General features: G+C 34.9%; 1 protein-coding gene across 1 annotated transcript; it reads left to right on the forward strand.

The window, feature by feature from the left end:
* Positions 1-1,146: 1,146 nt before the first annotated feature.
* LOC133188824 (meiotic recombination protein SPO11-like) lies at positions 1,147-3,292 on the forward strand. The gene is made up of 2 exons (XM_061324308.1): positions 1,147-1,200; positions 1,990-3,292. Exon 2 carries the CDS (start codon positions 1,990-1,992, stop codon positions 3,073-3,075), a length of 1,086 nt encoding a protein of 361 aa, XP_061180292.1. The 5' UTR covers positions 1,147-1,200; the 3' UTR covers positions 3,076-3,292.
* Positions 3,293-12,832: the final 9,540 nt, after the last annotated feature.

Consider the following 12,832-nt stretch of genomic DNA (forward strand, 5'->3'; position numbering starts at 1 on the left):
TTTTTTTTTTTTTTTTTTTTTTTTTTTTTTTTGCAAATTTAATTTTACATATCTCTTATCTTAAAAATTGCTGTTTGTTGAAATAATTTGAAGGTTTTTTTTTTAAGAAAAAAAATATATTATCAGCAAATATCCGGGAGAGGTTAGATTCGAAACGCATGGAACAACTAGTGTTTTAGAATTCCGGTATGAGGAATTCATTGCTATTTTACTTTAGAAAAGATCAAATCAACGCCCCCCTCCTATTATATTTAATATAGTCTACTTGCTTACTTACCTGGTCATATGAACCTAACAAATTCCAAACACATTCATATCAAATGACGTTAAATTTACCTATGCGCTTTACGTCACAGTTGTCACAGTTGATGTTGATCAATGCGCGCCAAAATCGGTAAGCTTTTCCGTGGATTTGTAGAAATGTTGACGATAAGCCAATAATGTTTCTCGCGAGGGTTTGGCATGAAATATTTACTTTATTTGTTCAACCAGAAGGGGAGAATTCAAAGTGGGAGGCACCAGACAAGGGTTCATTTAATTGCCCTTCTACCACGGCGTGTAAATAAAACATTATATTTTAGGCCCAATATTATTCTCTATTGAGAAGTTGATGGCTCGTTTTAATATTCTCTATTGAGAAGTTGATGGCTCGTTTTAATACTCCCCCTCAAGGGGGAGTATTAAAACGAGCCATCAACTTCTCAATAGAGAATAGGCCCAATATCAGCCCATAACTATGTCGGTCTATTTAGCTTCAAGTACAGTGTGAAAGCTGGATATCTAAAATATTTTTTTTTTAAAGGAGAGGGGAAATAATGTCTTTGTAGGAAGAATTTCAGTTGGGGGGGGGGGGGGCATTTTTACTATAATTTTTTTTGGGGGGGGGGGCACTACAAAGCAAAAATTCTTTTAATAGCAAAAAAAAAAAAAAAATGGGGGTCATTGAAGGGACACAAGCATAAAGTAGCTTTGTTTTTATACTATACATGTATATATCAGCAAAATTATACCCCCCCCCCCCCGCCGTTCCTTTGACCATGCTTTATACTGAACGGAGAGTTTACATTTTTTAAGCATAGTTTATTTTCCGGACTATCTTCCAGTTTATTTATATTTTACATTCGAGGTATGATCATCCGGTATGTATAATTATCTAGCAGACGACTCGAAGTTCGAACTTTTTACGATATTTAATAGAAGGTATGAAACAATATTGAGCACTTAAAAATGTGTCATTTATTATATTGATTTGAAATACTTAAGACTTCTGATAAAAATCTTAAAACAAACGTGAATTATATCTTTTGCCGAGAATTTCAACTTTCAATTGCAGAAAATTAACTTCCATAACGATATGCACTTGTTTCGTATACACTTATTTTTAAGAATAAGTAGGGATGCCCTGTATACGAAAAATTTCCTCCTGAATTTGAACTTGGTACCAGACTTCAAGATTACTGCTGTACCTATCTATACACAACATTAGAAAACGAAAAATATGTAAAATTCATGTTTATTTAAAAAAAAGAGTTATGTTTAAGAATCTGCCTTATGACCGTGGGTGTATGAAAATTGTTGTTAAAAGTTAACGATACCATTTGTGGACAATTCTTATATTTTCTTTCAAGTGCAATAATGTGTACTTAAGAGAATGATTTTGTTAGCCGTGCCTTTGAAGTAATAGTTAATTTCAAAAAACATTCCATAAATGTTCATCTTTATATTTTGGCATTTATATAGAACATTAGGCCTATAGGTAGATTTAGCTTTCTAGGGTAGTATATGAAAGTGAGTGGGGTATTTTATCCCACAACACAACTCACAGAGTGAGCATCATCCGAGGGCTAGCATATTATTGTAAATTTGCAACATTTTCAGATTGGTAGTATCATGAATCAGGCTCTGTAAATGTATGTGCATGTCGTTCGAAAGGCTGTACCTTATACTCTTGGAATGCTTTTTAAAAAAAGGCATTAACGCTTTTTTCAGATGGCATCTCATGATTTTGACATCGACGATAATTCCATCCTATCTCGAATTGATGATGTTATGTTGTCCGTCATTCAGCAAATCAGTGACAACAAGCCACCAGTTCTGAGCCATTTCAACAGAGGAACCTGGCAAAACATTACATACGACAAAAATGTAGGTCTCTGTGTCAATGATGCCATGAAAATGACATCAGTACGTTTTGATTCCAAACTATCCCTAAAGAAATTCACTTTGATGATAAAACTTTTGTCAATGGTATATAGTCTTATTCAGACTGACAGATTTTGTACCAAGCGTGATTTATATTACCAAGACACTACATTGTTTGGAAACCAAACAGCATTAGACGAGGCTCTAGAAAACATCTCCTGCATGCTACAAGTACCAAGGTGGCGTCTACATGTGCTGGCTACCTCAAAAGGATGTATTGCAGGAAATTTGTCTTTTTATGATGTAGATGGTAACTACGTAGACTGTAGCAAGACCATGTCAGGGATCCAAGTTCCTAGTCATATTGCAGGAATGCAGCATATTCAAACGGATGCTGATTTTATTTTAGTCATAGAGAAGGATGCAATTTTCCAGCGTTTATTAAGCGAGGGATTTTGTGAAATGATGTGTCCTTGCATAATTGTAACAGGAAAAGGTTTTCCTGACATGAACACCAGAATGCTTTTAAACAGACTGTGGAGAGAGTTTTCTCCAAGATTTTTCATTCTTGTGGATGCAGATCCTTATGGAATAGAGATTATGTCCATTTACAAATTTGGATCCCGTTCTTTGTCATTTGAGGCCCCCATGTTGACTGTGCCTGATATGGAATGGCTGGGGGTTTTACCAAGCGACATTCAACGTCTACGACTGAAAGAAAATAGTCTTATAGAGCTAAAGCCATCAGACAAAAGTAAAATAAGTAACATTTTGGCAAGACCGTATGTTTCTGAATCACAGTTTCTGTACAAGGAACTCAATGTTTTGTTGGAACTTGGAAAAAAGGCTGAAATTGAGAGTCTTGACTCCATATCTTTATCTTTCCTTGCAAATGTTTATCTTCCAACCAAACTGAGACATAGTTCTCAGTAGCAGAGATATAGAATTTTGTTAAGTATATGTATTAAGAATTGGCTCAATTCTAAAGGTAAAGAAATGAATTCATACAATTAAGTTACACAAGTATTGAAAGCCTCAAATTTTCATTTTGTATTACTCTCAAATTTTCTTTTAAAATTGTGCATTGTTTTTAACATTGTCATGTTCATAGTTCAAGAATTTAATTGCTCATCTGAGCCAAAAATGAGCATCTTTTCTGATTGAAAAATATCTTACATCTGTCTGAAGGTACTTTATTTTTTAATTGCCATGTGTGCATGTGCTTGAACATTTTCTTGGTGTAAACATTCAGTGACAAACAATATCTAAAATGAAAAAAAAATTATGGAGAGATGTTGATTTGCATGGATATTTATTTCAGATGAAAGCTTCCCTCATTCCCTAGACAAAATCTCACAAATATTTTTCAAACTATTCATTTTAAGAACTTTTCTTATTTATTAATAAAACTCTTAGGGATCCAGGCCCGTAGCAACAGTCTCAAAAGGGAGGGGGGGGGGGCAACTTCCTAAAAAATCTGACAAGCAAAAAAACCTATTTACCTGTCCAAAACCTGGAATACAGCAACAAAAAGTGGGGGGGGGGGGGCGCCAACCATCATCTAAAGGAGAATTTACTATTATAGAAAAATACTACACCCAGGAAGAGGAGGGCGTTCTACGAGTCTGGGGATCCCTCTATCAGGAACGTATCCTGGCGACAGAAGAACGACAGGGTTCCAATAGTCAAGTGCCTTGAGTCAACATACCAATTTTAAGAATTCAAATGGTCATCAAAAAATTCTATCAATACTTAATACATGTACCTTTGAAATTCAATTAGCAATATTTCCATGATTTATCATTTCTCAGGACAATTTTAGTGAAAGTTTTAATAACTCAAATGAGAAAATTATACAAGTCTTCTTGAAAAAAGTTAAGCATCCGTCCTGAAAATAAATATATATTAAAAACTGGTTGTTATTTTGTGTCAACAACCATAGCTTTTTAAGCCCCTTACGATTTAGTTGAATACAGTTCACTATTATAGTAAACTGTAAATAAATAACTATTGAGAAAAAAGAACTACAGTAATTCATTGCATGACACTTTACAAAGACTAGTATCCAATTATCTTCATTGAATTTGATTTGAATTAATTTATTTATGATAAATTATATTATAATAAATTTATGATAGTCAATGTTGTTTGAAAGTAAAAGTTATATCTTTTTCGCCCCCCCCCCCCTCAAAAAAAACAAAACAAAAAAAACAAAAAACAAAAGAAGACAAAACAAAAACATATTTTGAATATCTTGACTTTTCTTAAGGAAACGTTTTTTAAAAATTGCAAGTTTATATATAATACTCAATTCAAATGCTATAGAAAGGAGATGTGCAAACAAGGCGTGGGAAATGCCCATGTTACATAATCATTCAATTTGTGAATTTAGTGTCAACGGTAAACACATTGTCACTAGCACTTGAACACACGTGGTCCCTGCCGATCAGCATTTTTGGTCAGGGAAAATATCGAAGGTGGAAACGACACTGGTATTTGCCTGATTAGCAAATAAAACGTTTCAGAAATCGAACTAACTATTGTCTTACATGTAGTAAATATGTTTATGAATGTGGCTTCATTACGAACATCAAATTTATTACATATACATTCTAGTTACTGATCTTACATCTTTTAAATGAAAGTGGGGGTGGGGTGGGGGGTGGAATATGTATAATACATTTTTCAATATATTTTAAACAAACGTAGGAAAAAGGTCGAATTTTCCCTGATCAAATATGTTTAAATACGTACAATGAACTGGTTTCAACTATTTTAGATATAAAACTGATATATCTTAAATTTACACACACTGAACAATTTGTTTCTGTAGACAGATTATTTTCAAATCAGGGCCCTTTTAGGCCTTACAAATTACAAACACGATTGATACAATTACCAACAAGCACGGACATAATTATGTGTATATAAAATAATCTACAGTACATGCTTTTGTATACATTGAAGTTGGGTAAGTATTACACTATTATTATATATGAAAGTAAGATAATTGACACTGGTGGATTTAGGGGGGGGGGGGGCGTGGGGGGCGCACGCCCCCCCCCCCTAAAATTTTCAAAGTATGACATGACTAATATTAATAATGCCATACTTTGTTTTTATAATTAATGGTCAATTAAAAAATGGTAATTTTATTTGAGGACCAAGTATCGGTTTTCTTAAAAATCAAGTCTGAAAACCTTGCATTCCCTAGGCTCTGAATATTATCTCATAATTATTCAAACCGGAAAACTTCTCCCGATTTCGTTTGAAGGGTAGACTGCACTTGTCAATTTCCTATCATGATGCAAGGAAAATTACTGAAATATTTAAAGGCTGGTCGAAGGTAAATAAATGAATTTAAAGTCAGACGGTCTACGTTACAAACCCGTCCACTGATTGATGTATTTATTTATCAAATGGTGTAACCATGCAGTAATTTACTTACATAGATAGAAGACTTTTTTTAATTACACACATCTCATAATCTTTCCATATAAATGGAATTTAACGCCAGGATATAGGTAAGTATGGTGTAACTTCGACCACCTGGTTAATTTCGACCGTTCATAAATACCTTAAAACTTAATTTTTTAGATATGATATCTTAAGCTGTCAACCATCATTTGGAAAACAAAAATTTCATACATTTTACTTTTAAAATTTGATCATTTTTGTATATCTTTATATAGTGCTCTTCTTCTAAAGGAGATCAATATAGTCTGAAAATGGGCACAACCACCCAGCCCTCTTAAGTGACAATGTACTTTGAAAAACATTCTGATTTTTGTGACTTCTTGTATATCTAGGTAAAATGCTATTTTTAAAATCTGATCTTATTTGTTCGTTGTTTTTTGGTTTGTTTGTGTGTGTGTGTTTGTGTGTGTGTTTTTTCTTTTAGAAAGTGAAATATCATAGGGTACATAACTAATCAATACCATTATTTTTGTGCCTGGTTTTACTCTTAAAATGCATGAAAACCCAGGAGCTTCCGGGGGCTTCGCCCCCTGGGCCCCTATCAGGGCTTCGCCCTGGACCGACTGGGGGCCTTAAGGCGGCCCCCAGACCCCCTACCTGAACGGAGTTATCCACCCCCCCCCCCCCCCAATCACAAATCCTGTATCCGCCCATGATTGAAATAGTTCTACCGTGTACCCAAATGTAAAGTGGGAGATTCAACAATCCTTGCATTGCAAAAGATACCACGAGGCGATGCAAAAGTACTAATTATTACATTACATAAAGTGTTTTTTTTTAACAATTACGCATATTTACATGTTCTATGTTCTAGATATTTCAAGAAATTTTGTAATGTGACTGAATGATTAAAATATGGTTGCGTGCATGTGTATTATTTCTTTAAATTATATTATATAATTAATAGTCAAAGTTTATAGGAAAGGAAAACAACGTGCCCCTGAGAGTGTCCATCCCCCCAAAATATTTTGATATTGGTTATTATTTTTTTTCTTATCTAAAAATTTCTGGTAGGAACCCTCTGTGCTCTTCAGAGCTTCTAATAGGTATAACAGAAACAAAAAACTGACTTCGTTTGATCTGGAAAGTACGTGAGAAGGGACCACATGTTTCCATTCCCGTGAAATATAGTTTTCACAATTGTTAAGTCCCCCTTTCGTTTGGGTGTGTATGTTTTCTTCTTCTTTTTTCCCCCCTTTTTTTTCTTTTTGGCTTGTCAAAAAAGTAGATCAGCAGGTTTAATCCATCCTGCCCAAGAAAAATTCCTTAATTTCCCTTGTAAAGACTATAACATTTCCCATGATTTTTACTACATCGGATTTTATATGCATTATTGCTCTTATGAATGCCTACACATGAGAGAGGAAGAGAGTATACTTGTATTGAAAATGCAAAACAATATTTATCCATAATCTTGCGGTAAGGGTTTCAAGTAATCCTTAAACTATCTTTTAAGATTTTCTCAAAATACAAGAAATTGAATAGGTATACCAAATTTTAGACTGCCTGCGGAAACTCTCCAGTCTGGAAAGGCTTCCTATACAAACATATAAAACAGGCAAGTAGCACCGTTTCTCAAAATGTGTGTATGCGAAGGGGAGCGGGTGGGGGTGGGGGGTAGTAAAATGATTGACAAGCAAAAGAAAAACTTGAAGCACTTGAAAATTGGGGGAAGTGAAGAAGAAAAACAAGCATTTAAAAAAAATCCGTAATCAGTAGAAGAACAGATTCCATTCAATTATACTATCATTTTCGGCAGAAAAATATTTGATTTCAATGTACAGTAGTGTTGGATGTGAGTGGGAAAGGGGGAGGGGGGCAACCAGTCTTAAAATAAAAAAAATCCTTACAAAATCAACCATAAAAGACAGGCCTGTAGAACGCATCGGGGGATGCCCCCTCCCACTTTTTTCCGAGTATAATGTTTTACTGTTTAGTATGAAATGCACACTAAAATGCTGACCCCCTTCACTTTTTGTTGCACTATACTCAAATCGTCGAAAAAGGTGCTCTCCCCCCCCCCCCACTACCACAAAATAGGATTTTGGTGATTTTTTTTTATTATTTTAATTTTTTTAAATTTTTTTTTATTATTACTATTATATTTTTTATTATTTATTTTTTGGCTTGTCAAAGATTTTTCAGGTAAAGTGTCAATGATTTCTTAGTTGCTACGTGTCTGAAACACACTCTAAGAAAAGAGGGTAATAACCCCCCACCCCCACCCCACCCCTGCTCCACGGTTGTGTATATTTGTTAATTTGTGTTCTGGTTAAATACTTTCATGTCGTGCTCTAAATCATTTTCTTACATCAAATTACTCAGTTTAGTTTTAGATAATCAGCAAATACTAATTCCCTTTTTCACTTTTGATATTTTCCCTGACCAAAATCTGATCAGCACGGACTAAGTGTATTCTAGTGCTAGGCTGTACGATGAAGTGACAACGTGTTTACTGTTGAGTATTTATGGAGTTTATTACTTTTTTGTGATGCATATTTCAATAAATGGAATACAAGGTGTAAATCACTCCACATGTGCACATCTTCGAACGGGTACAGTGGTCTATTTCCAGGTATGAATAAGTTTACAGCGTTCGACGTGTTTTCTCGATATGCATCAATTGTATTTGTGTTCAAAGCATACGGACGTGCATTGCAAATACGCTATAGTTGTTTGTTCCATTCTTAAGATAGATTTTTGCAAATTGTTTGTACGATTTGACTGTGTATCATTTTAAGTTTATTATGCATATATTTAAAAAAAAAACACGCGCAACTTTATTTTTTCTTCCAAACTTGCATTTATATTATTCAAAACGATAATTATTCATAAATATCTTTATGACTGTTTTTATCTGTTATGATTTTAAAATGTTTTCAACAATTCATGTGTTCCCAAATACTTTACTATCGGAGATGTGCACGCGTCGATAGCCAAACCAAAAATTCACTCAAGTGTAACGGGGACACTGGGGTATATATCGTTACAATTAGACAAGGTATCTGAAAGAAATATGGCGGAATAACGCTAGTTGGTATGAAACAAGACGTACATTGATGCAAATGGTGTGTTTTTAAGAATTCATGTCAGCTTTAAGATCGTGCACTACGAAGGACAAAAAGTTAAGCAGGAGATGGAGAAAGATGACCAGAGGAATTTTTTATTTAATGAAGGAGATAGAATGTTCTACGTGGCAGAAAATGTTTAAAGAAATTACTTTGACCATTGTACTTAATAGAAATCTTTGTTCTTTTGATATTATTACTGAGTAAATAATTACGAACAACTTTGTGTGGATAGAAAGAAAAAGTGTCTCGTTCCAACATAATGTTCAAACATATTTAAGGGATATTTTAAGAACAGTTTGAAGTGAAAATAAGCAATTTTTGGAAAACTCTTTAATGACTCTGGAACCCGACTTCGACAAAACAATCAGGGTTACGCATGATGTTTAGGAATTGGAGAGAGAAATGCATGCACAACTCTATACTTACATAGCAAACTCAAGCACACCACTAGTCGTATTACACTATAATATTATTGCCTAAATGTCACAGCCTCGTGCATTGTTAAGATCTGATTTTCACATGATTTTGAAACTGTGGGTTAAAAGTTTAAATAGTTATGTAAGCAGATAGAAAAAAAACAAACAGAGAAATCGCATGCTATAACTACATGTACCGAACAGAATAAGATTTTTCCTTGGAAAATTGCATGAATCTGGTGCGTGGTTTTCATTGGAGAAATCCTGCTCTAGAGCCCATTTTCCAGTTGGGGGGATGGGGAATCCCACTCTTAGCCCATTTTCCAGTGGAAAATCATATTCTAGAGCCAATTTTCCGGGGGGGGGGGGTAGAGGACCAGTAGCAGACGGTTAGTACATTATGCCATTAAAAGGCAATACGAGTAAAATAATTTGAGTTAAATGGGTAGATAACAGATTGAATTTGAAAGGTGGGAGCCAGGGAAAAAATCAGCTGAAAAAAACTTTGACAAGCAAGCAAGCAAAAAAAAAAACAAAAACAAAAACAAACGAACAGAACAGAACAAAAAAATAAAAGAATTAAAGAAAGAAAATTGTCCAAACTCAAAAATCCCACGGGGTTCTGGACCCCCTTTCAGGATCCGCGCATGGTATGTTTTTTTTTTTTTTTTTTTTTTGGTTCATAATTATATAGGACAAGTCGTTTTCCTTCATATCTGTGACTTTCCATACCAATTTACTATGTATCCTTGTTTTCTATGGAGGTCTAAGGTCATTCTTTGGATATCAGTTTAATAACTTTAAATTTTTTGTAATTTTCAGTGTATTTTAAAGTAATTTATTAAAATACCTGCAAGATTCGTTTATGTATACTACTACCGTGTAAATGCCGAAAAATTAAAACATAATAATACAAAAGTTAACCTGAATTTCAGTTAAAATTCACTATAAAACAAAAGATTTGTTTGTATACTCATTATTTTACTATTTTAAACTCTGATGACCACAGTAGATAATGAATAGTACTTAAATCACGTGAGCTTGGTCTTTGACCATTATTCACTACTGAATTCACAAAGCAGTAACAAACAATACCAGGCAAGTTAACGCCGCAGAATAATTTATATACAATTTTTTATGGAAAATGCTTTACGGGAGCGTCCAGATAAACAAACATTAAGGTAAACGTTTAAATGAATAAATACTTGCAAATTAGTTAAGTTTCTTAAAAGAAAACCGCTAACAATCTGACCCTTTTAGAAAAAAAAGATTTTTGAGACTAAACAAACTAATTAATCTTCTGTTTTAAGGTATACTGCTTGAATTCATAAATTAAAATGTGAAAAAAAAGACTAAAAATGCACCAGAATCCATCAGAAAGGTACACATTAAAAAAAGGTCTAGCTCAGATACTCCCGCACCCCACCCAGGAAACTTAGTGACGGCCTTCATATAGCAAGACGGACTTGAGATATGAATATTTGTATCCTATTTAATGGCAGAACATATTCTAGGTTAATTGCAGAAATTGTCTATAATTGGAGGTTCAAAGAAATTTATATTTTTTATTTGTTTATATTCCGTCAAATTTGCATCGGGATCGGAATTATGAGTTGAAAATGTGGCGCGAACAACAAATTCGATCAGATGAGTTTGTTGAAGTTCCTGAAAAAGCCTTCTATGAAGAAGAAAAAAAATATTTGTTGCAGTCAGATGCATGAATTGATAGTGTTTTAGGCAAAGTATCTTTAAGCCGTGGAAAAAGACTGTTTATCGCCAATTGGTGAATCCGGTAACATAAAAAGATTTACACTCTGTTACTAGTCAATATCAGTATGTTGTAGTGAAGATGAATATAATGTTATACATTGAAAATATTCAAAAATCTTCTGTACCGCTTTTTTAAATATTAAAATTCTAACGTGACATGAAATGCAAGTGTACTTTCTTTGATGTGTCTGTTTCTCTTTGTTAGCAGAATAATGTGTTGGCTAACCGGGATACTGAAGTGAGGAGTTGTCCCTCTCCCATTCAACTGAAGACATGAGTAGCATGCACGGTTAGATTACCACTTTCCTTCCTGCATCCTTTCCTGATATTTTGCTTGCCAATTGATGTTGGTGTATCAGGCTTTGACCTCTTGACCTTCAATTGACAGGATGCAGAGATGCTGAGGTAGTTCAGAAGGAACATCACCAGGAGCCACATCAACAGTCATGGAAGCTTATGTGGAAGTATTTTCTATGTTTTTTTCCAATTTTCTCTCTTTTCTTTCTCCCAATACCCTCCCTACTCTAACAAAACTAACCACCATTCTGCCCTCCCCCCTCCCCAATTCCTGTTCCTGACTTAACTGTCATTGTTGCTAACTGATTTTTCAACTCATTTTGTTGTACTGCTTATTTTCACTTGAATTTCTGTGATTTGTTGCATTGTTTTGAATTTCTACTAATCTTGTGTCAGTTGTATATTTTCAGGTTCTCAGAAGAGGAAGAAGGAAGGAGGATCAAGGCCTCCCAACAGATGAAAAATAGTCCATTTCCCAGCTATATGCAGCAGCCAACCTTGCCGGAAGTGGTAAGCAACAAGCTGCTTCTTTTTAATTAAACTTCTCACTTGATATGACATGCAAGTGTACTTTCTTTGATGTGTCTGTATTTCTTTGTTAGCAGAAGAATGTGTTGGCTGACCAGGATACTGAAGTGAGATGTTGTCCCTCTCCCATTCAACTGAAGACATGAGTAGCATGCACGGTTAGATTACCACTTTCCTTCCTGCATCCTTTCCTGATATTTTGCTTGCCAATTGATGTTGGTTGTATCAGGCTTTGACCTCTTGACCTTCAATTGACAGGATGCAGAGATGCTGAGGTAGTTCAGAAGGAACATCACCAGGAGCCACATCAACAGTCATGGAAGCTTATATGGAAGTATTTTTTATGTTTTTCCAATTTTCTCTCTTTTCTTTCTCCCAATACCCTCCCTACTCTAACAAAACTAACCACCATTCTGCCCTCCCCTCCCCTCCCCAATTCCTGTTCCTGACTTAACTGTCATTGTTGCTAACTGATTTTTCAACTCATTTTGTTGTACTGCTTATTTTCACTTGAATTTCTGTGATTTGTTGCATTGTTTTGAATTTCTACTAATCTTGTGCCAGTTGTATATTTTCAGGTTCTCAGAACAGGAAGAAGGATGGAAGATCAAGGCCTTCCAACAGATGAAAAATAGTCCATTTCCCAGCTATATGCAGCAGCCAACCTTGCCGGAAGTGGTAAGCAACAAGCTGCTTCTTTTTAATTAAACTTCTCACTTGATATGACATGCAAGTGTACTTTCTTTGATGTGTCTGTATTTCTTTGTTAGCAGAAGAATGTGTTGGCTGACCAGGATACTGAAGTGAGATGTTGTCCCTCTCCCATTCAACTGAAGACATGAGTAGCATGCACGGTTAGATTACCACTTTACTTCTTGCATCCTTTCCTGATATTTTGCTTGCCAATTGATGTTGGTTGTATCAGGCTTTGACCTCTTGACCTTCAATTGACAGGATGCAGAGATGCTGAGGTAGTTCAGAAGGAACATCACCAGGAGCCACATCAACAGTCATGGAAGCTTATATGGAAGTAATTTTTATGTTTTTCCAATTTTCTCTCTTTTCTTTCTCCCAATACCCTCCCTACTCTAACAAAACTAACCACAATCCTGCCCTCCCCTCCCCTCCCCA

Source organism: Saccostrea echinata, unplaced genomic scaffold (genome assembly GCF_033153115.1).
Source record: "Saccostrea echinata isolate AGI-Se365-2 ecotype Australia unplaced genomic scaffold, CSIRO_AGI_Sech_v1 ptg000016l, whole genome shotgun sequence".
Lineage (NCBI taxonomy): Eukaryota > Metazoa > Mollusca > Bivalvia > Ostreida > Ostreidae > Saccostrea > Saccostrea echinata.